Raw genomic sequence first — 27,549 nt, forward strand, 5'->3', positions numbered from 1 at the left:
TACAACCCTTCAGTATAACATGTTCAGAGATTCTGGCCCCAGTCTCCATAAGAGCATTGCAGCCCTCCAATGCACATTATTCACCAGCTCCCTCTGTGCTGGACAGACTTGAGCACTAAAGAGCAGCTCTCTGCTGCTCTCCAGGTTCTTTTTCCCACATCACTGAGAGATTTTGCCTTATAAGAAATTTAGATTGTGAATTCAAAAATACACATCCAAACAAAATGGGGAACCAAAGAAAGAGATTAATAGTAGGACAAAACTATAGTATCATTTGAGCCAGAAACTTAATCACTGCCATGCTTACATCTCACTTACCTGTAAAATATTCCAGCCGCAGCACTTGGTTCAGGGCCTCCTAGTGTCCCGTGTCCCTGGAACAAGGAGATCTTCCCAAGGAGGACTCCTCACACACTTGCCATCTTCCAAGCATCTGCTAGGCCACGGCCAGCAGAACTGGCTCAGGGTAGTCATTCTGACCTTAGCTACGACCTGGATGTAAAAAGACCCCAAAAATATCAAATCAGGAAACTCAACATAAATGTAACTCTCAGTAACTCTGGTCTCAGCTGAAGTTGCATACTTTCCAATTAATCCTGTTCTTTCCTATTAGCCCTAATATTTTCAAGCCTCTACTTCTCCTTAAGTTATCATCTAGAGATCGGTATTTATACAAGAGACTGTGTTGTGCATGACATCTTTTAAGTCATTATATTTCAACTCAGCAGTTAAGAGACACATTGCTTCTGGCTTGTATAAATAACTGTACCCACCTATTTGCAAAACATTATTTTAACTTCTGTCAACTCATATTCATGAGAAGAAAACAAAAAAGAAAAATGTTATTAAAAAAAAAAAAAAAGAAAAAAATTGAGAAGTACTGAGGACTGACAGGGAGACAGCAAAAAAGAACTGCCGCACTACAAAGTCACACCTTCTCCTGCCAAGTAAAACTGGTCTCCTGCAAAGACACAAACAGGTAGCTTGTGACTTTAGGACTCTCAAAAGCAAGAAGTACACCCCGAAGAAAAGGTCAAACCAAGCAGCAACTGTTTGATTTTGATAGTCAGCAAATATTCTTTCCAAAGCAGGGTTGGAGAGGTTTGCTGACCCCTGCAGCAGCAAGGGTTTGCAACCTGTTCCTAAATCTCAAACCACAGCCAAGAGTAGGAAGAGTCATTTATTTCACCTGACTTTTCCCTGATACGAGGGTTTAGGATTTGTTAATCAGCAGCACGTGAAATCAGACCAGCAAGGTGTTGCTCCCCTTCCCTTCCCAACCCATCCCCCCGCTGCCTCGCCAATACAGAAACCTCATCTCTACCGTTCCGTGGGCTACCCTGACTCCTCTCTCTCTCTGTTCTGCTGGTACAGTGGATCCTTTTAATTAGCCCTCCACGCCCGTTTCAGCCTTCCTATTCCGTTTGCCCCCTGAAAGTGAAGCCACCACCCGCCGGGCCGCCCCCCGACCAGGACAGCGCGAATGGGCTGCGTGCCCCTCTCCGCGACCACGTCCTCGCTCCCTCTCCTCCCTACGGTTTTCGGGGAAAACCCCACATTCCAGGGCCGTCTGCTGAGCAAAAGTGCCTGGCGGTGTGGGGGCGGCCCCGCGGTTCACCAGCCGGCGTGGCCGCGGGCTCTGCCCGAGCGGGGAAGTTTCGCATGCTGTTAGTCCCGGGTTTAAATAAATCACGTCTGTTTCTGCGAAGAAAATTGGTCGGGCTGGTTAAATGAATGTGTTGAACGATAGCTGACGCTTAGAAGAGGGAAAAAAAAAAAAAGCCAAGAAAAAAAAAAAACACCACCCTACTGCGTTTTATTTTAACGGATGAAAACTGTGATGGGCGAGGAGGGGAAAAAAAAAAGGCAAGGGAAGAAAACTTTGTTGCTAATGAAAAAAAAATGCGGCCGCGCAAACAAAACTGTAAAGAAAAAAAATCTGCCCTTGAATAAGGATTAATTCAGTGTCTGTGAATAGGAAATCCTGCGCGGGGTAATTGCAGCGCGGTAGCGCGGTCCCCAGCTGGGAGGCGACGCGGGCACCTTTGTGCGCTTGCCAGAGGACAGCCCTGGGGAGAGGTAACTTCCCCCGGTCCCCACGGCCTGGTGTCAAGTAACGGGAAATTTCACATTCCGCATTTCCAGAGCGAGTTATTCCCCATCACCACCAGCACCACCCCCCGTTCTCCGGCAGCTCGCAGCCGGCCAGCTGGGCGCTCCGCCCGGCGGGGCGGGGAGCCCCGAGCCGCCCCCGTCCCCGCGGGGCACGGCCCCGGCGTGCGGCCGGACCGCAGCTCCCTTCGGGGAAAGGAACCGAAACACCCTCTGCCCCGCGGGGGTAACAGCCCAGGGACCTCCACCAAGCCCGGCGCGACGGGAGGCACCGAGCACGGCGGATTCCCCCCCCGGCACCAAGGGAAACACCGAGTGAAACAGCGGCAACGAGCCGGCGGGGCAGCGCACGGGCTTACCGGGGCGGCCCCCGCGCACCTGGGCTCAGCCGCAATCAGGGGGCGGCCGAGGAGAGGGTGTCCCGAGGCGCCTCGGCCGCAGCCCCCGTCCCTGGGGCGGGCTCAAGGAGTTACTTCCGAAAGGCTGGGGGGTAAAAGGAGCCGCCGCCGCTCGCACCTGACCGGGGGGGGGATGCAGCCCCTCCGGCAGCGGGGTGGCCCCCGCCGCCCCCTCAGCGAGACGGGGACGATCCCTCAGCCGCCCCCAACGGTCGCTCCTAACGGTCGCCCGCGTGCGCGGGGTATGCGCGGGGTGTCCGCGCGGGAACAGCGCGCGCCGCAGCCGCGGGCACGCCCGAGGCTTAAAGCGCCAGAATGAAAACTGCCAACTTTTTCTTTTTTTTTTTTCCTTAAAAACGCCAAGTGCACACGTTCCGGAGCAGCCAGGTTGCTCGGGGAAGGCCCCCGAGTCCCCCGCTTCCCTGCGGGGGCTGAGGATCCCTCGGCCCCCAGAGCCTCCGCTCCAACCGCAGAGGTTCCCGGTCCCAGGGCTGGAGTTCAGCCGTTTATTAATGAAACTCAAGCCACGTGAAGGGAGCCCCCCCGGAGCACTGCGGTTTGCTAACCCTTCCTTGCTGTCCTGTTGCACAACTCTAAACTCGGTTTAAAAGGAGAATTAGTTAGTGTTTCAGTGATAAAATCATCAAAATCCGTTTAATTTACCTCTTTTCCGAGATCAAAAGGTGACTTGAAGTTCTTAAATATTCACATTGAACAAGCCAGCTGGCTCTAGTGTACAACTTACATGTTAACAAAAATGTGCATCGTACCAGATGAATCATCACATTCCAACAGGAAAAGTTCTGAAGACATGAAGTCCAAGAGGTATTCAGACTACAGCGTTAATACTTTACTAAGGAATCATCACCATATGAAGGGTAAAAGTCCTCAAGAAAAGTATTTCTCACCCCAGCTTTTCAGTGTTAAATCCTCCGTGATACCCAATTCACAACGCAAGCTAGTAGGGGGAAGAGCAAAGCAATTAATTCCTGTTTTAAAAGGCAAGCAACTACCCCCACACTGATCTTAAAGAAAATCCTATAACACGAAATACCTGAATTTTGGAATTATAGAACTGGTTACTCCTGTTGGGGTATTTTTGAAGGCATGATTTGAAGGCAACCAAACTGATTTATTTTTCATAAATAATGATCTGAGGAGATAAAACTCTACTGGGTGAAAATATTGGGCTGAATTCTGTTCCCCCAAACTCCCACTGAGGTTAACGATCATTGCAGGTGCATAAGGGAAGCCAAATCATGTGCAAGGCCAAAGCATTCTTTTTTTCTTTCTTACAATCAAGTTATAAACCCCACACAGTATATGGGGCTTGCAAGTGGACATCTTAACACAGATACAGCAGCGTAAGCATGCCACAAACATACAATCTCATAGAATAAAATTAATATCAAATATAAAGCATTTGAACCAAATCAAGCCTTAAATGCGATAAATTATTTCCTTCAAAGGAAACTTACCTAGGCTCAATAAGGTCTTTGCTAGCAGCATTTTCTTTTTTTTTTAATAAAGAAATCAAAAATGCCAAAATATCTACAGTTTTATGAGGAGGAGTTGAATAGTTAAGGAGAAACTTCCCACTATTACGGGGTATGAAAAATATACTAGCAATTAATATGCAATACATATATGTATACCCATACTTACAAATATAAACACACACATACAACCTGAACAGTTTGTGTTAACCAAGGGAAAGGCTAAATAATACAAAGTGATTACTAAATACAGGTACACTTTAAAAACACAGAGACAGCGAATTTTATCTGTTGCAAAAATGTATTTGATTACTCGAGTAAAATTACAGTATCTCTGCTGTTAGTAAGTATTAAATGTTAAAGAAACTGGACCTCTTTTCCTTTCAACTTTCCGAGAAAGTGCATGTAACAGTCCCAGGTTCCCCCTGCCCCCCCCCAGTACCTAATACAAAATAAACAAACACTATACTTGTTCCCTTGGTCAAGGAGTAGGGCTTGGTCTTGTACGGAACATATGTACATTTTAATGAAAGTAAGTGATGTCTTATTGTATATACAGGAGCATCTACAGTTGTCCACGGAAGTTGTTCAAGATGCCATACGTAGCAGCATTGTGAAAGTCCAGCACATTTTCTAGAATGAATATACCTACAAGGCAAAATGTTACGTCTCAGTTTCAACTACCAAAACAACACTTCAGTATCTTCTCTAATAATCTGCGTGCTTATTACTGTACAGAAATGTATTAACATTTAAGACGACTCAAGTAAAAAGCACAATACAAATAACAGTTCAAAACGGAAAATGTTAAACCTACAAAAATTAAAGCAGTTTTAATTTTATAATAAAAATCAAAAACTGAGCTGTGTAAAGGACCCACACTGTTCAGTTTATGTTCTTTCAGTCCTTTTCTTAAGTCTGTTTGGAAAAATTAAACAATGTGTTTGCTGATAAAACTTCCAGCAGGATCAAAGTGTACACTTATATACAGACTTTTATTAGAGACCTAATGCATCACTGAGGCATTGCATCAATACCAGAGTTCATGTTAAACTGGATATAGAAAATAAGTTAATGCCAGAATAAGATCACCTAGCAGAACAGACTTGCAACTGCCATAAATGTTACAGCAAGTTTACAGCACTCTAGTCGATTAGTATTTAGTTCAAAATACAGGAGACCAAAGTTAATGCTTGCATTTGTTTGCAAAGCAGGATTATATCACTAATAAATAAGCTCTCTTAGAACTCTAGAAGTAGAACACGGTACAAAAGAACGTCTTTGTAATGTTGTAGCCTGCAGCTTGAAAAAAGCAACCCTAGGTTGCACTATTTGCAGGAATGTTATTTAGGGAGGTGGTTTTTTTTTTTTCTAATTTGTTACAATTTCTTTGTTGTCTTCCACGAAACGTGTAAAACGGAAGTTTGTCCCATTTTCATTGCTTGCCATTTTCTCCAGACCAGCTAGAGGTGCGTTGGGTTCGGAATTCTGGAGCTTCTCCAGGCTTCCCGTCAAGCCGCTGATGGGAGAGCTGCCCCCGTTGCCCAGGCCCCCCGGTGCCGGAGGAATGCCGCCGTTCTGGATGACCGAGATCTCGTTGGTCTTCATGGCCAAGCCACTGGAGAGTGCTGCTGCATACTGGTTCCAGAAACTGGACGGGTCTCCATTCCCTGACCGCGCAGCCAAATCCTTCTGAAACATTTCTGGGAACTTGACGGGATTGCCTCCTAGAAACGTCATGGGGCCATCCACGGAGAGGCGCCTGCCTCGTCTCGCAGGAGTACTGTTCCACATGTGAGTGCCCATGTGAACCTGGAAAGAAAGAAAGGAAGAAACAAACAAACAAAAAAGAGGGGTTGACAGGGATTTCAAACTTATTTTGATCACAAAGAAGGCAGCAGGCCACCAAAGTGTCCGGTCTCGTTACATAATGAACGGCACTACAGGTAGCGGATGGAGGGCTCCATTTCCCATCTGGAATAATAAATAAACTTCTTCTGGATTAGCCCATCGCCATTACCCAGAACACCCTGCTTTTCTGCCGAACAATGCATTGCTTGTTACTCTTTGTTTTATTACATGTATTTAGTTTATAATGACTTGACGTTATTCCATCTATTGCAGATAGCTGCTTTCAGGGCTAGAATTGCTATGTCCACTTCCATTGCAATGGTAAGTATTGTATTTGACACCCTTTACCCTGTAAACGTCCTCTGCAGACAGGCAGAAAGTATCCTTTACTGATTGCTCATTGGAGAGCCTCGTGTATAGACAGAATGGCCTGAAAGTAATTATTCATCTCGCATTACTGGCAGCAACCTCTAGAGAAATACTCTGTCAACAGAAAAATGTACACAGTAAAGTGCTCAACTGGTGTTCTCAAACTTAAGTATATTTGCTTTTTCAAACACATATCAGTAGGAAATGTTAGTTATATAATCAATTAAATTAATACCCATTAGTTCCAGAATTATGTTAATAGTTTTTTTAAACACTCATCATCTTACACGATAGTTATGAAAAACAGCACATCCGAGAGCCTTTCGCTTCTTAAAGAGGTGTGCGAGTTACAAAATGCATTTCTCTGTTAATTAACACTCCTTACCATCATTTGGCTGTTCCATTTCTCCCTCTACACAGGCAGTCTTTGCTGGCAGATGAATTTTAATTAAGCATCAAAACCAGCTCACGCTCCGGACCGGCTGCCAACGCGAGCGCTCAACAAAAGCCCATCAAGGTCTACCAGAGCTGACTAAACACACCGTTTGTCACGCCACAGATACCCAAAGGTACCACTGCTTGCAACATCAACAGATGTTAAAAAAAGTTAAAACCCCCAGCAAGGAGAAAACGAACCCTAAGAACAGCAAGAGGGAAAAGTACCTTCAGATTGCCTTTTGTTGTGAACGCTCTTCCACATATAGTGCAGGCAAAAGGTTTCTCACCAGTGTGTGTCCTTTCGTGGATCTGCAGAGCACTAGAGGAAGAGAAGGTTTTCCCACACGTGTTGCAGTAGTGCTGTTTGGGGGTTCTCCTGGGGAGAGCGGGGAGCAGGACGGGAGACGTGGCCGAGGAGGACAGCGGGCCCGAGGTGACGAGACCGGAGGGCGCTTCTTTGCTGTCCTGAGGAGAGCCGTGCACGAAGCCGTTCACCTCACTCTTTATGAGCGACGACAGCGAATTCGCGGGCATAACCGAAGAGTTCTGATTAGGGCCGATACCGGAATTGGGCTCAAAAAGCTGTGATGGTAGATCTCGCATTTGATGTGTCAACATATGCTGCTTCAAATTACCCTTTGTGGAAAAGCCACGATTGCAAACTGTGCAAATAAATGGTCTCTCTTTGGTATGACTTCTGTAATGAATGTCCAAGGCACTCTGACAAGCAAATGTTTTGCCACAAATGTCACATGCGGTGTTTTTAAATTTACCTCTGTCTCTGAAAGGAAAGAGCATACTCAGAGACTCTTCTTTAATCATTTTATCAGTGTTACTCGATGTCAAGTCCAAAGCACCACTGTTAGCAGGGGTTGGAGACAAACCGTTGGCAAACTCACTTGGTAAAGCTCTGACTGGTTTCTCTTCGATACCTGGAGACTTGTGGTAATCATTAGCGCTGTTGGATGGGGACAAGGCCTGCATGGAAGAGGTAGACTCTGAGACAGCAGGGCTTCCAGCACTTTGGCTTTCCATATCACCACCGACAGATGACGAGTCGTTAGTCAAAACGTCCCCTTCCACTGACCCATTTTCAACCGACTTCAAGCTTGCCTGAAGTTGTTCAGCAAGTCCTGCGTTGATCATCTTCATCTGATTTTCCAAAGCAGCAATACTCGACATTTCCAGGGGCAGAGGGGAAGAAGACAGGCTGTCTTGCGACGCATCCGCAGATTTGGGTGTATCCGGCACGCTGCTGTCAGGACAGTCTTCCATGTTCTCATCTGAGAAGTTGTCTATATCATCAAAATTCTTATCGTCAAAAGATCCCGTATCTGATTCCATTGACTCAGGATAGTTCTCTGTGACCGGGGTGTTGGGGATCTGCCCTCCCATGTGCATTCGGATATGCTGCTGTAGCACAACAGCGTTGGTGAATTTTTTCTGGCAGATCGGGCACGAATGCTGTACCCTCAGTGGGGGCATGGCACGGTGGACACTGTAATGAGTCTTTAAGTTGCCTTTAGTAGTGAAAGCGCGACCACAGATTTTACATTTAAATGGCCTCTCACCGGTATGTGTGCGATAATGCATTTTCAGTGCGCTCTGGCAACTGAGAACTCGGTGGCAAATGATACACTCGTTCGGATCGGTTGCCTTTTTGTCAATGTTTTCTACCAGTTGCTGCAATTTCGACGTTTCGGATGCTGGCGTTGAATCCAATAGTCCTCCAAATGGAAACTTTGCCTTAAATTGCTCTGACATTAGAGGCATCAGTGGATTTGTAAAAGTGGCGACAGCGCTGGAGCCCGAGTCCGCCGCCGGTGAGCTCACGGAGCCGCTCGCGTTCGTGACGGCGCTTGCGTTTTGAGGGTTTTCTTCCATTTTGCCATTTGAGGTAGGCAAAGCACCAGCCTCTACCTCATCGGGAAGTCCGTTGGAAATTTTTGACGTGGGATCAGCTGCTCCCGAGTCGCTCTTGACAGAGCAGGGAGGGCTCGCGGAAGGATGGCTGATGGGAATCGGCTGGGGCTCCTCAGTTTTGATGAATGGGGTCAAGCTTGGAATTGTTGGTGGGAGTGGCAGGCCAACAGAAGTCGTCAGGGTGGAGAGCACCGGCTTGCTGTCCAGCCAGCTCGTGACAGGTTTCTCCGGCGGTATAGACATCCCATAAGGAATCCCCGTGCTTGTCGGAATATTGTCCAAATGCTCTGGCACCGGGTACGGGTTCATCTGAATATGAGGGTATTTTTCTTTGTGACGCTGAAAGTGGACTTTTAAGTTTCCCTTGGTGGAGAACCTGTTTCCACATATGTTGCATTTAAACGGCCTCTCGCCAGTGTGAGAACGTAAGTGAATCTGCAAGGCACTGTCACTCCCAAACACTTTAGCACAGAACCTGCATTTATGCTTAAAGAACGCCTCATCCGAATTACTTTTCGCTTCAAAAGCGGTTACATTTGGTGGCTTGCTCTTTCGTTGCTGTGCCAAGGCAGTCAAGGAGTTTAAATCCTCTGCAGGTGTTCCAAGAGTGGACAAGGGACTGGAGAACACAGAGTTACCAGGGGTGGGCTGAGGTAGAAGTGGATTAGATGCAGGACTTAATAAACTGCTTATTGCAAAAGCTGGTGAAGATGATGCTGATACTGGTGGGTTGCTGAGCTGTGAGCCACCAATACTTGAAGCCACTTTTTCTGAGGACGGCGTTGTAACTGCTGCTGCCAATATGTTAATATTTGGAGAAGAGCCACTACTGGATGGAATTAGAGTGTTGCCAGGGTTGCTCTGAGGTAGCTGTATAGGGGGGAGCTGTTTCACACCACTGATGCTGGCAGATTGACTAGCAAGGCTTTGTGCTAATCCAGCTGCTGCAGCCAGCTGCTGGGATAAATGGGAACTTAACGTGGACAAGGGGTTGGCAGATGTTCGCAAAGTACCTTGAGAAGGGCTCGAAGACGTTGGCATGTCTGCATTTTGGGAAGCCAACAATAATATTTGGTGCCGAATCTGTTCGATCAGTTGCAACTGGTGGATCTGCTGCTGCTGTAGCGCCAAGAGCTGCTCCATCAGGGCCGGCACAGCCAGTTTGCTGCTCGACGCGCCGTTACATCGCGCCTCCTGCGAGAACTGCGCCACCGCCACTTTCGTGCTCTGAAGGTTTTCGATTATTACGTTGCTGTTGATCACGGAAAAGTTGCCTAATGTCGTCAGATCCCCTATGTGAGGTAGAGAGGTTGTTACAGCTGAGGTACCCATTGTGGAGCTGTTACTGCTTGTAATACTATTGTTGACGCTCTTGGAACTGCTACTGCTATTGTGAATGCTGGAAGCCTCCACATCCATGGATTCTTCCCTGTCAAGTTTGTTATGCTCTGAAAGGTCACTGCAGTCTACTTGATCTGTGTTATTAACTGTGTCATTCATCTGTTCATCAGGATTATCAGAAGGGGAACTAGGAGGGAAGGTTTCAGAAGGAGAAGCTGGATTTTCATTCACAATTAAAACTAATTGATTTTTAGTACAATTCTTCTTGTGTTGCAGGAGATCTGATAATTCAAAGAACTCAGCACAGCACCTGCCACAGACATGGGCGTCCTTGTTCTTAGTGGTTCGATTTGCTTGACCCTTTTCTGTGTCTCCTAAAACATCAAAAGATGATGGATTAGGAACCAAACAGTAACAGGGAAAAAAAAATATCTGCAGGACATTTTATTTAAAAGTACTGTTTTTATCTAACATTGTAAACCAGACTAAGATCGTACATGAAAATAGATCGATGCTTCTACTTCACAAAAAAGCAACATTTAAAACTGTACAAGGGAGCTTTATCAGTCCCCGTGTCTTAGATGATCATTTGCTTCAGATAATCCATCAAAATATAAAATACTATGAACTGAAGGCATTGGAGCATAATGAAATTCCATAGCAAAGTATTGATTTCCAATAATTCATACTGCTTATTGTCTACTTGTCCACTGAGTGCAAATCAGCCATTTGAAGGACTCATTAGACTCTCACGTTCCTGTCAACCTTGTTCATTTTCAACTGATTCAAAGATATCTGTGACAGTTGCCCCATCACTAAACTAATTTGTAGTCATTCGAGGTCCCAATCAGTTGCTGACAAGAAAAAAAAAAAAGAAAGAAAAGTATGTATTACCAGGCTACACAGCCTGACAACCGCCTTATTTCTTCCAAGTTGCTACAGGAGGTATAAGCTCTGAACCAGCAAGATGGATTCATTTCCAACCAAACTTAATTCCGCTGCAGTTACAGACGAACTGAATAGAAAAATCCCTAATAAAATGGTGACGCCATAAAATGGTAAAGTGCCGACGCACTTTAAAGACCACTCTTAATGCCTCCAGCAACGCTTCTGAAATTCAACAAATGTCCTATTTGCCACCAGGCACTTCACTAAAATCACTCCTTGCCGGATTCTGATCTGAAAACTCTTGTATAGATCCTGACAACCACTGGAAATATCATGAATTTACACCAGAGTAACAAACACCGGGATCTGGCCTCTTCTCTATAAAGCCAGCAGAAGTTTTACATTTCTGAATAAACATCAAGAAAGATGAGCAGTTAAAAGGAAATGTTCGCATACAATAAGAGATAATTCTTGGGTTTAAGTTTGATAATGCTATGCAATTTTCCTAGTCTGAATGCATTTAAAAACTATTTGCTCTTAACTGTTCTCAATTGTTTAACAGATTGTACTGAACCTCTCATTATAAAATCCTTTCATTGCGTGTTTGTTTCCACTAGTTGCTCACATTTCTTATCACTAGGATCCATTTGTAAATTAAACACACAAAAAAATCTGACTCTCAACTAGCTGATCCTATTCAAAGACAGGATGGCTCCCTATTGTTTGCTCAGCATGAGGACACCAACTTCTGTTGTACAAATGGTGTGTGGTCATCTTGGAAGGCTGTGAAAAAAACTGTTTAATTCAAGGATTACCTCCCTGCATGTTTCTCCCCTATACTAAATCAGATAATAGGTAGTTTCCCTGACTTCCAAATTAAATCTCAGAGAAAGCTAAAGTAAGAGTTCCTGTAAATCATTTCATTTTAATTTTCTTCGCTTAATGAGTTGAACCTTAAAATGTTTCTCTTTAGTAAGGCAAAGAAGTTGACGTGCCGTGCAGATTACTAGCGCTTCACTTTCTATTTTTGCTTCTGACAGTATTTTATCCAGCTATATGCCTGGCTACAGACTTTAGTACGAGCACAGCAAAAATATCGGCAATGTATCTAGCACTGTAATGGAGTGAAGAAACTAAAGGAAAGTAGCAGTTGTGGTTAGTTGCTAAATTAATGTTTAATCCTGCTATCAGTGGTGGATTCCAATGTATCTTTTAAGCGCTTTTAGGAATGTTTTTCTGCTTACTGAGCAAAAAAATGAAGAAAAAATATTAAAATGAAATTTATTAAAGTTGCGTGCTTTCCTGTAGCAATCGTGTTGTTTAACTCAGGATAAAAATAATATGACAAACATTCCACTTAAGGCTTTTTATTTTGACAACCAATTTCAAAAGATGCATCCATTTCAGATGCTTATTTTAAACTAGGAAATGCAATTCCTAATATATTCAACAGAAATGTTATTTCTTTCTCCTCACACATTTCCATATGTAATGGTTATGTTTCCATCTACTTTTACAGCCAATTATGAAGGAACAAAAGCTATTCTGTTTGTTCACACATTTTCAACAAAATGCATTAAAACTATTATGTCAGCATGTTCTATTAAGCTCCGCATTCAGTGGAAAATACTTTTCAACCAGATCACATTTATCAAAACATAAAGCCACTTTAAAACACAGTTTTGCTTGGTCAGCTGTGCTTAGACAAATAATGGCAGATTCAGAACTAAATAACTAGCAAGGAAAATCAGAAAACTGACTTCATCAATTATACACATTACAATGGAATTGCTCCAAATATTTAGCACTTCTGCCCTAAAATTAGAGCATATATGATGCTTTTTCACTCACAAATTACCCCATATATTTTTTCTTACATAAGTGAAAGTTAATCCACATACCTATCCTCTGTATCAGAAACTTATTTATATTGTTGCTTAATGCAAAGTTGAATGTTTTCTAATCTAAAGGTTAAGCACATGAATCTTGGGGAAATTCAGCTATCGCACACATCACAAGCAACATGGTAACATCTGTGCCTCAATCACAGGAAGATTTTTCATTTCGGTATTTGGCAATTCAATTCAATGGGGTTTAAACAATCTTTTTCGGGGGCGGGGGGGGGAAGAAGGCAAAAATACTTTTAAAAGGCTTCAATTAAATTAGCGTTGGGTTTCAAACGTTCTGCAGTCCACACCGACCGCTATTATAGAGGAGTGAAAAGGTTCACTACTGAGCAGCAGTGGAGGATTAATCATATAGGTTTTTAAAAGTGCGATTCTGTGTTTTGTAGTTGGAGAATACAGTGTGGCTTCTAGTGCATAGTTAAGCACTATTGTATCTGACCACATCTGCTAGCTTTTAATATATTTCCTTGAATAATCTGTTCTGAATAATCTAGTAATTGGTGACCTGACTAATAAAGTTTCTTTGTTGTGCCTGTCACAGTGAAGATCCTTCCATCTCGCTTTCATGCAGCATTTACACAATTAAAGGTAAAAGTAAATCTGAAAGGACTGAGAAGATGCAAAATTAAAAGCGCAGCATTTTTATTTTTTTCCCCAAAATGTCCACAACTTCAAAATACATTAAGGATACTTTGTATTGCAAGTCCCCTGTCAGATGGTGATTTTTCAGTTTACTGGTTTCTTAAGGATCATGAATTTTTTTGTTGTGCTCAATCTAGATTATTCATCTGAAACTTATCATTCATTTCAAACTTGGGAATTTTGAGCCACTTGAGATGCATATTCCAGAATGGGAACCAAAACATTCCATAATCCTTAACAAACTTGTAAAAAAGAAAAAAAATAAACAACTGCCTTCCAAAGCGAAGCAACCGAACAAGGAACTTACAGTTTGAAAACCCCCAAATATTTTGTTTTTAATGCATTTATTTTATATATAAATGTTTCCAAAATGACTTCTCACTAAAATTCCTATTACAATAATAAAGTGCTTCTATATCTACCAACTTTTCCGCAGTTCAAAATAGATGTTTTCTGCACCCCCAATGTGCATTAACATTTTAAAGTACATCTGTCCCCAATGCACACACACACACCTTTCATTTCTCCTTCCTTTAACCCATTTACAAACAGCAAGTTTTAAAGTAACAACTTGTTCAGAAGAAAATTACTCACAAGATAAGGTGGGTGTTTGTGCTCGTGTTTAACTCGGTTTCTAAACTTTTCCATATCATTACTGGTAATGCAATTCTCCTATACGTTAAAACTAAATTTTCTCTGATGTAAAAAAAACCTAATAATCCCAAGCGATCCTGAAACTATGAACAAATTCATCCTAATGAACACAATTAAAATGAAGCCTTCCTTATGGATGAATCAAAACGAACACTAGATGGGGTTCCAGTTGCAACAGTTTCTTCCAAAAGTTCAGTGCAGTTCCACTGTTCCAGTGACACGTAAAAGAAAAGGCTCCTTAAGGCTATATCTAAACTTTGGCTACATAAACATTGGCAAAGGGACAAGAAACTAAATCCCTGTTGTTTGGAGGGTAAAACGGAGCTATGGGAACTACCTGTCAATCTCCGCTTCGGGGGTCTGGCATCTGAGGGGTGACAGGGGAATAGGGTTAGCAAAAGAAGCAAAGCTGATAAGGTGAAGCTAAAATAAACTACCAACTTCCTGCTAAGCAACCAGTAAGACTCAATTCGGGGGTCACTGGCAAGATATTGAAGTACATATTGTGATCTGAACCCTGTCACCTTTGGATGGAAGGAGGCTAGCAAAGGTTAAAACAGCTCAACACTTAAGGGTTTTTTCTTCCCCAGCACCAGCCACACAGACACGCAGCCACGATTTCACTTGCGCTTTGCAACTTTCATTTTTCCAAGGCTGCGGAACACATAGGTGCGATGCACCTTCCCCTATAGAAAATACAGCCAGCAAAGCTGCTTTGATGGGCGTTTAGCAGGAGCTGCCCCTTTCGCTTTTTTTTTTTTTTAATTATTTTAAATTTTTTTTACAGTTTCAAGAAACGTAATTGTGTTTTCTGAGAGGCACCTCGGGTCACTTCAATAAAGATTCATGTTTCCACAATTAAAGCGCAAATATGGTTAAAAGCCAGTTATGCAATAAGCACTGGCACAGCTAAATATACAGGAGGGCTCGTCCTCAGGGAGCCAGATGCTACTTAGCATCAAAAGGATAAATAAAGTACAAACTAAAACATAAATATTTTGCAGCGAGACAAAGATGCGGGGGAAACACACACAAAACGGGCCTGAACTAACAGTGGGTTTAGACAACTTCTACCATATGGGTTTCAGTAATTATTCCTGAATTGCATCTGCATAAGTGATATTTCACAAGGCCCCCTCCACTTCGGGCTCACCTTTGGAAAAACACAAGTGTCTGGATCCCGAACTGACAGAGCGCAGTTAGCGCACAAAAAGGCCTAATTACGTAACAAGCTAAAAGCAGCCTAACTAAGCAATTATTTCTCCTAAGCGCCCCGTCCCTCAGATCTTACTAGAGAAAGCGATCATAATTTCTCTCATTTCATGGACCCAGTAACAACTACGTGGATGACCATAATGCTGCAGCGGGAATTTCCCCAAATCCATTACTGACATGAAAAGGCACCGAGTCTGACAAGCCCTTCTATGGAAGAGCAGCGAATATTTTTTTTTCCTCAAAGTCCGGTTGCTTTATTTCCCCCGATATAACTTTTCCTTTGGAAAATTACGCTCAAGAATATTCTTTGAAAGTTGGGAATGCAATTCTAACCAACTCAAAAAATAATCTTCAGTGTCATGAAAGTGGCTGGAGTTATTAACAAAGGATATAATCCCACAATCTCCTCCCCACTTCCTACCAGTAATTAGTTACTTGTTGAATATAATTTACGCTGCAAGTAATTTCTGCTATTAATCTAAGAGTTGTTCTGGTTAATCCGACGCGAACTTTTATCAAACGTGTACACGCACAGGATTTTACAAGGGTAAACTTACTCCATTCATTGCACCAAAAATACATTTTAAGTGGAAAGTCTTCCTGGTATGAGTGAACTGCATGAGCTTTGAACTTTGGGAAAAAAAAAATATACATGCTGTTGCAGTCTGGGGAACTTTTCTCCCTATCGATCTTTAGATATGAAAGCATAGCAGAAAGTTCTAACAAGCCAGAATTCAAATCAGATGCAAGAAATTTTCAGGGGGCCGCTCTATTCATTCGCTCAAAGCACTGCCCAGCAGAACCTTCCTGCAAGTGTCCTCAGGACGAGCGATGCTCCAGCTCCCTGAGCCCTGTGCGAACAGCAGCTGAACGAGCAAACCTGCCCTCGCAGCACACAAGGAGGAGAAAGCAGCGCTTGCAATTCCGAGGTTTTGTTTTGCAGTTTCAAGGCTTATCATGCAAATTCGTCCGCAGCCCAGCTCGCCCACCCTGTCTCGCTCGGGTGTGAAGCTGCTGGCAGGGCTGGAGACCCCGGCAAGGCGGAGGGCAGCTCTGTGCTAACATTAGTAGTATTATTACAGCGTTCTGAAGCCTGAACCACCGCTACAAAATACACCCTCTAGGCAACTTACTCAAAACTTAACGTCTGCTCATGTAAACCAGCCATAATCTACAACTATTATTAGAGGGTGGGGGAGGCTCCTACAGATTTTATAGTGAAGCGTACTGCTTTTCCTAGAAAACCGGTCGGTCTTTGTTAAAAACAATAAACTTTGTTATTTACTTGCTTCACTTACGATAGCCACGCAAACTAAACAAAAGCTTCGCTTCCATGCCATCATTTCAGGCAAAATCCAACTTCGCACAAGCACATCCTTTAGCAACAGGCAGCAAAGCTGCTCAGTTAACATTCCTTTCTCACACTCCCACTGGCTTTCATTTGAAAATTACGTGCAAAATCAGATCAAAAGACTAAAAACAGAAGAAAACGGCTACTTTTAAAGAGGGTGTTTTGATCTGTTCCAGTTACTAAAAACAAAACCAGCGAACGTCAAAAGATGTGATCGTACAAAGTGAAGATGTGAAAAATCCCTCTCTGCTTTCCCAGCAAGATAAATTCCATTTCAGCTTTCCCTTTTTCTGCTCACTTTAAGAAGTCCTGAATTCTTTCATAGGAGGCCGATGAAAGATAAATTTAAAAAAAATAACGTTTTATCCCCAACTCCTGCTGCAAACTTCAAGAGGAAGTAGAAATAATATCGGAAGAAAAAGAAATACGTTTACTGAGATGAGACAGGAGATTATGCTGAGCAAAAGACAGAACTCGAGAGTTCTCAAAACTCAGGTAAAAAAAAATTACAGAAAAAGTCGCCTCCCAGGAACCAAATGACTTTTAAGGAATCTTTCGGCACAGCTACGCGAAGCGAGCGGTGCTATATTCGCTGGTTGACGAAGAGGGGGTCCCGGGGATTTTGGAAGCCGGGTAGACGCTCATAGAGGCAGAACAACATCCCGCAAACTTTCCGACTTGCTTTCTCGCACGGAGCCGGGGACCCTCTCCCCGCGTTCCGCCCCCGCGCAGCCGAGCGCTCCGCCACCGCACTCGGTACCGCCAATCCCGGCCGGCCCGGGCCAGGAGGCACCGCCGGAGCACGGAGCGGCCGCGGGTGCGGAGGGGAGCGCGGCAACGCTTACTCGGGAAGTTGCCGGGGGCAGTCCCCGGTGCTTCCGATCGGCGGGGCCGGGTGGTGAAGGGGGAAACGCGGCGCCCCGGCCCTCCCTTACCTGCCCGGCCGAAGCGCTTCTGCCCCGTGGAGCCCTCCGCGCCCGCCGCTGCCGGGTCCCCTCGCTGTCCCCCGGCGGTCGCCCTCCTCATGGCCGCTGGGAGGGCCGACCGGCGGGCGCAGGGGGGGGACGCTGCCCCCGGGCCGGGTGTCCGTGCCGGCCCCCGCCTCCCTTCCCGGCTGCGGCTCTCGCCGGCCACTTGTCACGCCGCGTCCCGGGGCAGGTACGGGCAGGGGCACGTCCCCTCCGCCGCCCGCCGGGCTGCGCTGAACTCCGAAATCCCCTTCTCCCGGGAGGGGGAAGGGAAAAGCGGCAGGGGGGAGTGGAAAACAAAAAATAATAAGAAAAAAATATTTCGCACGCTCCCTGTCCAAATCCTGGCGGACACAAAGGCAGCGTTTATTCGTCGCTCACCTACTTGAAGGGGAAAGCGGAGAAAACAAAATAAAATAATAAGAAAAAAAAGGGATTTAAAAACAAATCCCCGCTCTGCCCGGAGCTTCCGCGCTGGTGGGCACGGAGCCACTCTCCGGTGCGGAGAGTACGCGGAGCCCGGCGCGGAGGCGGCAGCTCCCGGGTCGGGGCGATCCCCTCCGCGGCCCGGCCCTGCGGCGGCAACTTTTCCGCCTCCAGGAAGCTTTCGGTGCAGCCGGAGGCCAGGGCTGCTCAGCGGCGGAGCCGCGTCCCCCACTCGGCGGGACTGCGGGAGGGTGGGGGGTGCTGGGGTCCGCGGGGGTGTTGCGGAAGGGGTGGGGGGGGGGGGAAGGCAAGAAAGTGGGTGCCCGGGGGGGTTTTCCGCCCCTTTCGGGGGGACGGCGCCGGGCGGCGTGTGTGGCCGGACGGGGCATCCGTCCCGCGGGGCTCCGGGCTCAGCCACCCCGCGGTAGCCCCACTTTGTTCCCCCGCTCCGCGGGGCGCGGAGAAAGGCGCGGGGGGCGCGGATCCATCTCCCGCGGGCTCAGGATGCCAGACCGCCCCGCGGGGGGAGGGCGGAGGGAAAACATCAAAAAAACGGAAAGAGTTTGGAGTTTCGTTAAGAAACAGGCGAAACAAAACGCTGAGTTCAAAAATATTAAAATAAAAGCCAAGAACTTGGACCAAAACCCCAGAAGGATCCCCCCCGGCCGTAACTCCGGGAGACCTTGCTGTCCTGCTCCGCTGCCCGGCGCGGTCCCGTCTCCCCGCAAGGTAAGTTGATCTATTTTGTGTGTGTTTGTGTTAAAATGTGTGCGAGGGAGAGGAGAAGAACTCACCATTTCGCTGGGATAACAAGGCCAGATCGGGGTCGGATTGGAAATGCTGAGGCTTCGCCTGCTTCCTCCGCGACATGCTGGCTCAAACATCAGCTGGGGCAGAATAAAAAATTACTAAAAAAAAATCTTCTCAAAATTACGGAAATCGAGCCTCCCCCCCCCAGCCTCCCCAATCCTCCGCGCACCGCGCATGTGTCCTGCTATAATTATGATTATCAATAATGCATTGCGATTAATCATAGAGGGGCTCTTTGAAAGGCGATTGGCACATGGCCAGCTCTATTCAAACCAGCTCGCCTTAATCAATTAGGCGCTGATTTGCTGGAGACCCTTGTCTCTCCGCCGCTCCCACCCAATGAGTCGATCCATGTGGCAGGAGAAGGGGCTGGATTTCCCCAAAGCTGTTTGGATACAGTTTAACCCTCTTAGCAACCAGCTGGGGCTGCATCGCGCCATCCCGGTTACTATAGGAATGTGTCTCCACTCGCCCCTTCCTCCAGCCCCGACGGGCTCCCCGCGCCGCCCTGCCTCCCTTGCTTTTGCGCTACATTTCACTTTTTTCTTATTTTTTTAAAAAAATTTTAATTTTTTTTTTTTTTTAAATCTCCCCCCTTCCCCTCCCCCCGCTCAAAACCCCGCGGAGAGAGGGCAGGGTAAGCAATAATCGATGGAGGGGACGTACGGCTGGGGGGGGGGCAGAACCCCGGCGGCGCCCAGCAAGTGTCAGCCCGGGGGGAGCCGCTCCCGGCCCCGCTGCCGCTGCCGCCCGGCCCCGCCGCTCGCTCCGTCCCGCTGCTGCAAAAAGTTTCGAGTATTTTTGGTGCTGTTGTTGTTGTTGGTTTTTTTCCTTGTTGTTTTTTTTTTTTCCTTCTCCTCTCCGCATTTGCAAATAAAGATCCATACTCGCCCTCCCTCAGCTCTCACCCGCCTTCCCCCCCACAACCCCTTTCTCTTTCCATATATCACGGGCCCGAGGGGTGCTGAAAATAGGAAGGGTTTGTTTTTTACCTCACACATTCCCAGGACAATTAGGGCGCCGCTGGGAGCGGCGGGAGGACCAGGCGGCCGCTCCGCCCCCGCCGCCGGTTGGCTGCGCCCCGAGTCAATCCGGCCGGTGGCGAGGCCGGGGGGGTACGGGGAGCGGGCGGTGCGCCCCGCTCCCCTCCCCTCCGCCTTTCCCTGCCCCTCCCGGCGCCACGGGTGCCCCCGCTCACCCGTGGGATTGCTCCTGACTTTTGTTTCCCTCTCGGACACGGGAGACCGAGCGATGCGCATCTGCCTGCCGGAGGCGCCCGCGGCCGCGTAGAGCGGAGCGGGGGGAGTGAAGGGCGCGGAGCGGCCCGTGGGTCCCCGCGCCGGAGCTTGTGGCCGGGGGTGCGCGCAGGCGAAGCCGCCGCGGACGCTCCGCGGGGCCCGCCGAGCTCCGCGGAGTTGGGCGCTGGGCTGCGCGGCCGCGGGCGGAGGCGCTGGGGCTCCGCGGGCAGAGCGGTGCGGCTGTCGCTGCGTTCCCCCGGGTCGCTGGTTGTGCGTAATCCTGAATATTTCAAGCACCGGGACGGTGCGGGCGCTGCGCTCCTACCGTGCAATACACCGCGCATCAAACTTTTACGCTCGGGTGTTACTTGCAGAGGAGGAATCTCTTACAAGCGAATTTCACGGTCTTGAAATAAAAACTATAGTTGCAAAGAGGCTGCAGGCGATACTATTTTTAATATCTCGTCTACCCAGCGACACACGGACACTGCGGATAAACGACGCTCTCCGCTCCCCGCACCCGTTCGCGTGTCACTGCTCCGGGCATGAAAAGTTACTCCGGAAAATAAACCGAGCTGGGAGAAGCGACCGCTCAGGCGATTTCTGTTTCTCCACCCTGACCCATCTAGTGTTCTCTCCTCCCACTCCCCCCGCTGGATTATTTACTCTGCTGTTGAAGCTACTCCTTTTTCCCGTATTAATATTAACAAACTCTCTGTAAAAGCAAGAGGCTGATCAGATACAACTCATTTCAATTTCAAATGAGCCGGTAAAACCTAGAGAGCGAGCGAGAGGAGAAGGCAGAGAGGGAGAAACCTTCCCATTCGAGGAACCGGCTCACTCGCGTTTTCTTCGCATTATTAAACGAAGGAGACTGTAAAACGTTTAGCGAGAAGGGTGGAAAAAAACCAACAGCGGCAAAAAAACACCCCAAACAAACAAACGCATACGATCCGAAAAAACCTCCCAGGTGCCACTCCAGGATTTGCAAAGTAGGCACTGACGCTTCTTTTCATTCCTGCACAGGGCGACCCCCCTCCCTCCCCGCAGCACCGGGTACAGTAGGTTTTGAGCAAAAGACAAACGGAGCCATCAGCGGGGCTGATGTTGAAGAATGAAGATAATAATGTTGCTATAGGTGGTACTTCACATGACATTATTTTTCACTGAATATTTAAAGAGATGGTTCGGCAGAGATGGATACACTCCGCGCAGGCTGTCACTGTCACCCTCCTTACCCCGAGACGGTGGCAAAGAAACCGAACCTGAACGTATAGAAACGTACGCGTTGCTTAGAGCTCGCCACACAGAGATGCCCACAAAATACCCACGCGGATCTATTTACACGTGTGTCTGTATCACTCACTCCATTAGCTTCCCACGGTTTCTAATCTAGCTGCTCTCCCGGAATTATTCGCGGTTACAATTTCATTATACATTTGTCGATTAAGCTTAAGACAAATTTCCCCAGATGCGCGGTACCTTTTCTTCGTGGCTGGAAAAAGGCGGCCGTGGACTGGTAATTAAAAAGCAACAATAAGGAGAAAAACAGTGGGTTAAAGAAAAATAAATTAATCTGGAGAAATTAAGTTTTATAACTTTTTTTTCCCCCTCCCGTTTCTCTTCTCCCTCGCTAGTGTATAAAGCGGCGCCTGGTATTTCATCTAGGACCGCTTGATTATTTATTGTTTGTTTTCCTCTCCTTCACTGGGGGCCGGGAGGGGTGGGGAAAGGGTGGGGGCAGAGCAGCATTGCCAGGGCTAGAGAAAAATCGGTCTTTATTGTTGTTGATAGCAATACATCAATTAAACGTCATTGTCGCTAACAGAAGTTGTGAGAGTTCACAAGAGTAAATACTCTGATCTTGGGTTTTCCCTCTCGAAGCTCCAGATGACAGTGACAGATATTTTTCCCTCCCCGCCACACCTTGGAGATGTGTTTTAATTTTTTTTTTCCCTCGGATTATTCTTTTTTAATGGAGGTGGGAGGCTTTCTAATGTGCTTCAATGCAAATCAGCCCGGCTGGAAGACAGCCGTAGCGGGGATCGATCTCCAGTTCATTGAGATGAGCACTGAAGGGAGATGGTAAACAGGGGATAATTTGCAGTTCATTCTGCTGAGAGACGTTTTCAATGAGATGCAACACACTAGACTGGATTATTGTTATTAAGGTTTGCGATCAGACACAAACACCCTCAACACGCAGGGGTTAAAAGCTACACAAGCTCCACATAGTTATAATACATCGTTAATAACGATCCGGGGGGGTGGGAAATCCAACTGATTTCATTTTATTTTATTTATTTATTTATTTATTTATTTTGCAAATCCCCCGCTCCGGAGCAGCTCGGAGGGGCCGGCTCAGCCCAACCTGCGGCTCCGCGCCGGCTCCGCGCTGCCCCGCGCAGGCACCGAGCACCGGCAGGAAAACGCTTTCTCTCCAAAATCGAACCATTCCCGTTTGCACACGAATTAAATACCCGCTTTGCAGTTAGCGGAGCAGTTGTGGGGTTTTTTCCTCTCTTCCTCTCTATCTTCTATGTTCTCATTTTTCTTTCTTTTTTAAGCAAAAAAATAGGACACACTGCACAAGTTTCAAACATCGCTCCCTCTCGACTAAGCCGTTTTCCAGCTAACACACGTTACACGTATTTTAGAAATGTGTGTAATTAGGGGCTTCCAGATGCTGCAGTCAGCTGGGAACTTGGCTTTGTGCTCCGATATATAATAAACTTTTGAGACGGTCCTGGGGCGCAGCTACCCAGGGGCTGGGAGCACCAGTTATCTGGAATTGTTTTATTATCAATAGCCTGGATCACGCCATTCAATAAGGACACTGCGAGTGCTGTGCCTGTGTGGGTTTAGGTATGAACACTTTTGTGGACATGCTGGCAGCTTCCCCCCCCCCGCCTCCCCAGGTTGCCTTGCTCTCTTATTTATTTTTTTAATTTATTTTCTACTCGTAACGTCCCATGGAAAATCAAAAAAAAAAAAGGACGGAGGGCACCAGAATTGAATCTTTCCCCATTATTCCTGACAACTAATAATTGATCATTGCTCACAAACACAAGCTTTTAGCCGCATAATTGAATCGTAAGCAATACGGGTTGAGCCAAAGGGAAAAAACTACCCAACAAAATAGAGGGAAAGAGCCTCCCCCTGTGTACCCCAAACCCCCGGGCATGGCGGTGATGGGAACCCCCCCGCCGCCGGGATGAAAATGAACGTGACTCATGCCAGAACGGGCCAAGGTGGGACCGTTTCATTCCATTCTTTCTTTCCACATTTGCTGCCTTTTGTTTGACCTGATGCCTGGCAAATTTTTACACCTAGCTGTCCCTTTTGAGTTTATTGATGAAGGTGCTTCTGAAATGATTATCAAGAGATTTACAGCCATCACTACCCACCTACGGGAAAAGTAGTAAAATCAATCCCTCAATCAATCAGACCCCTCTGTGAATATCTTTTTAATCTGCTCTTTTAGCTGTTTTATTACAGCGCGAGCATTAAATATGTTTGTTTCAAATTTAACACGAATGCCTCCGAAGGACTCTGTCAATTTAGACATAAATCATGAAGTAAACAAGCTGGATGGAAAACCCTTTTTCTCGGGCAAGAGAGTGAAAAACCGAGGAATAAAAAGATACCAGCAATATCCCACATCCATGTACAGGCAACTATTCTGTATGTACAGCCCACAAGGAAGAAAAAAATACAGAAAGGTAAATATGCAGCACTGCGAAGGACTTGCAGACACTTTCACACGACTACACAGAGAACTTAGAGTGTGCTAGTAATTACAAATACTCTCACATCCTAAAGCCTATCATTAATTCCTCTATTAGATTTTTTTAAAAAAGAGCAGAATGTCTCATTTCCCATATTAAAAATAAGCTTTTAAAAAAATTAAATACCATACACTTGAGAAAATTTTGCTATTTCAACACCATTATTGATCCCAAGATATAATTCTAACCTTTATATACCTTTTTTTTTTTTTTTTACATTAATGAAATAAATTAGAGGGTATTTCTGGCAGGCTGCTTAAGTCAGAAACCTTTCCCACCGATTTGTTAAACACTGGTCATCATGTATGTACAGAATGAGTCTATTAGTTCTATAGAGAAGCAAGAATTTTATTTGATGCCACAGGGGAAGTTTTCTCTGCAAGCCACATGCCTCTACATCACAGTTTAATTTTGTTTCTTTTTTATATCCTACTGTATCACAGCCAAATAAAGGCAGCATGTGCCTCCATCAGAAAAACAGAAGTTTAGAAATGAAGTGACACAGATTTCTTCTTAGATACAAATTTTTAAAAGCCATTCGAGGCTGCAAAGACGTCTTCCAAAGACATATTGTGATGTCTCTCATCACTGAAATAACTCTGGGTAGAACAGGGGGAAAAAAAAAAGACACTGAAATATGTACATGTCAAAAGAAGAGTCATGAAAAAAATCCATCTGATATTGGATGATGAGATGTAACTACCTATCAGTCAAGATTTCCTCCAAACATCTTGCTTTAAGAAAAGTGCCTTTATACAGCAGGAAAACTTCACAGCCACAATTGCTCCGCACCCAGTATCTATTCTCTTAGCATCGATTTTTTATAAAATATCATAGCTATCATTTCTTCATCAAAGCACTATTTAAAATGGGATAAAATATGGAGGTGGAAGCCATTTAAAAGCAAATGAAGGAGTAGGACTGAGGGTTGTATTTTGCAGGATTTCTAAGGAAAAAAGTGTTCTTAAAAAAGTGTTCCCTTAGGATTTACTTACCTTCAAAACAAAATTACACAAAAATTCTGTAGTCTGTCAAAACACAAATACAAGGCCAAAATATCACAGGGCAATTGTCTGTGAAATGGAACATACAGGCGATTTGCTACATGGCAATCATCTAACCAACTGAGACCTGTTGTCACAAAAAGATTCTCCTGTCAAATCAGATTTACAGAGCGCGCGTTTTTATTTACATTTTAAGGTTTCATTTATAATGTGGAGAACGTGCAGCGATTATGGGAGAAAAATGTCTCAGACCTCAGGGGAAATGTCGCTTGCAGAGTCCCCAATTTCTTACCTGATCAAATGAACCCGACAACCCCTCTCATTTTCGTGACATATTTTTGATTCAAATACCGTGCAAGTATTTGTAAGTACATCGGTTTTGTTTGCGTAATATTGAGGTGCCCTGATTAACGTGTGGTGTTTACAACGTGAAAATTGTCCTACTCTGCATCAACGCAAGACGCTGGCTCGGCAGCCGCTAGTCGCAATAAAGTAAATGCCTCATGAATAACATTCTGCTTTCTGTGCCTGAGCTACGTAGAGTCCTCAAGATCCACCTTTTGCCCCAGTTTGGGCCAGTCTGTTAACGGGATTGCAAAATTGATCCCTCACAGACCTGCACATGCGTCATCTGGGTCTTGTGGGGAGCTCGTTTCATCACAGAGCCATTTGATCCCCCAGCCGCAGTTTTACTGTTTTCTTCCCATTAGTGATCATTTAACATTCACATAGCAACAACAGCCATTGCTCCAAGAGTTTCTGATTTCTTAGAATAATTCTATAGGAGGAAAGAGGGGGAAGAGTTGAGCAGTGAGCTGCCCGCCAGCTCTTACTGACCCATCAACAGCTACATCAGTGACCCAGAGACAGCCTTGAGAACAACTGCTCCATCAAGCCGAGCTCATCCAGTTGCCACTCACAATTTCTTTTGCTTTCCTAAGAAAAGCTCCAATCACAAAAGTCCTCAAAAGGAGACTTAAAAAAGACCCTTCCTCACAAATCCAGAAACCAGATTTTGGGTTTACAAAATTTTTCTTTTCCAATCTTCATGTGCTTTATCTGGTAAGCTTGGACTTTCAGCCTGGCTGTACAAATTGAATCTCACTCTGAGTTACATATTCTGTGTTACAGTCTTCCATCACAGAACTTCAAATTCCATCTCAAATGGAGTGTCCTGGATTGCAGAACATGTTTATTTGCATGTTGTAAGCAGCTTTCTGCAGTCTAATACTTTCCCTGGGACTGTACACGATCACCAAGATCCTCTGGGCTTGCTCCTCAATATTGACACCCTTGAAGTGCTGCCCAAATAAGAATTTAAAGCACGAGCAAGCAAGTTTTAGATCATAGTAAAGGCACTTGGTGCAAAATCATACATGCAAAGAGAAATGTAGCCGCAATCTGCACTGGTTCAGCAATTCAACCATCATTATGTGACATAAGTACTGCAATGGACAGAGCAAAGAGGAAGAATCAGCTTCGAATGTAAGACAACAACACAGTACATTTAGGAAGAACTTACTTCAGACACCAGTGCTTATTCTACATCCATTCATAAAGCTGTGGGATACATCCTATACTTGCTTCTGACACCATGAAAAGCCACTTTTCTTGTCCTGAGTTTGCAAAGTCAGTGCCCCATCCCAAATGCATCACTGGGGCAATTCCTCCTCGCGCAGGATGCAGCGCATGGCCAGTGGTTCAGTTTAGAACTGCATATGAACAAATCTCCCGTGGGGGTTAGCTGTGGGGACACAATATGTCATTTCTGGCCACCACCTGTCACCGTCCCACGCCTGTAGACATTGTCCCACCAGCCGAGCTGGGGCAAGCGGCGGGCGGGCTCTCCCAGCCCAGCCTGCGGTAGCCTGAGCACATCCTCTGTCAGCCAGGATGGAAATCTCCTGTGTGGGGCAACAGTGCATGGTACAGTAACTTCTTAAGCTCTTCCAGCTGTTTGCAAATAAAATATGCCCCCAGTCTATACAAACTGATTCGTGAGAGGAGATGTATTTGTGTGAGCGTGCCAGATCAGGCCAATTACTAACTTCAGATGAGCATAAACAACTCTTACACAGAAAAAAGATCTAGACAAGGCACCAATGACAATGCTTAACATGTAAATAACGTACCTCTTCATAAGATGTTTCTTGTTAATACGTTGAGTTGACAGTTGCATACCTTTGCACTCCCATACATTTCAGGGCTTGAAGTCACTTGCTCTGTCTCTGAGGTTTACTCAACCTGGCTTTTCCTGCAGTTGAAGCGGCTTCCATATTTATGCTACCTGAAAGCACAAGCAAAGCTATAATATAACAGTTTCAGGAAAACAGAGAGCCCAATACATTGTAAATGTACTGAATTAAGTGGAAATAAACAGAGGATAAATATAATTCATTCCCTCCTTCCCCTTCAGCATTGTCCTCCCTGACACGGCACATGCAATCTCCCCGCACAATAACATTACTGCACTTGCTCTGTTCAAGCAGTATCATCCACTTACTCTTTGTTTCACTCCTAGGATTTCCTAATAGAAAAATTCCCTTTCAGCCTGTGCTGCTCTCCCAGGGCTGCCAGACCCACTGCTCCTCTGTCCCACAGCTGATGCATCGCTCTGAAATGGGCCGACACCTCCCCGTGCTCAGCGATGGGAGCCACGCCGAGCAGAAGCAATTAGATAAACCTGTGCAAAGGTAAGAAGTGAGATGGATGTGAACTTAATGGGTAAGA

The 27,549-nt window shown here is 45.7% G+C and overlaps 1 protein-coding gene and 1 long non-coding RNA gene across 20 annotated transcripts in view; both read right to left on the reverse strand.

Moving 5' to 3' along the window:
- The window catches only part of LOC139829077 (uncharacterized), a 215,115-nt gene extending 212,515 nt beyond the window's left edge, over nt 1–2,600 (reverse strand). For 4 of the 7 annotated variants that reach the window (XR_011741302.1, XR_011741300.1, XR_011741299.1 and 1 more), the window contains exons 1-2: nt 774–1,764; nt 319–492 (exon numbers count right to left, since the gene is read on the reverse strand). This is a non-coding gene — a long non-coding RNA (uncharacterized lncRNA). Of the gene's footprint in view, nt 1–318; nt 493–773; nt 1,767–2,471 lie in introns of those variants that run through there. The other 3 variants (XR_011741297.1, XR_011741301.1, XR_011741298.1) reach the window with 3 other exon arrangements.
- Nucleotides 2,601–3,772: 1,172 nt separating this feature from the next.
- On the reverse strand, nt 3,773–26,974 carry SALL1 (spalt like transcription factor 1). 13 transcript variants are annotated; one of them, XM_071814462.1, is made up of 5 exons: nt 26,952–26,974; nt 18,774–18,866; nt 10,239–10,302; nt 6,890–9,879; nt 3,773–5,818 (listed from the first exon to the last, which is right to left on the reverse strand). In XM_071814462.1, exons 2-5 carry the CDS (start codon nt 18,861–18,863, stop codon nt 5,378–5,380), a joined length of 3,585 nt encoding a protein of 1,194 aa, XP_071670563.1. In that variant the 5' UTR covers nt 18,864–18,866; nt 26,952–26,974; the 3' UTR covers nt 3,773–5,377. The 13 variants fall into 13 exon arrangements, with proteins under 13 accessions (XP_071670563.1, XP_071670561.1, XP_071670564.1 ...); XM_071814460.1 differs by lacking the exon at nt 26,952–26,974 and adding an exon at nt 19,456–19,710; XM_071814463.1 differs by lacking the exon at nt 26,952–26,974 and adding an exon at nt 19,071–19,225.
- Nucleotides 26,975–27,549: the final 575 nt, after the last annotated feature.

This window comes from Patagioenas fasciata, chromosome 13, assembly GCF_037038585.1.
Source record: "Patagioenas fasciata isolate bPatFas1 chromosome 13, bPatFas1.hap1, whole genome shotgun sequence".
NCBI lineage: Eukaryota > Metazoa > Chordata > Aves > Columbiformes > Columbidae > Patagioenas > Patagioenas fasciata.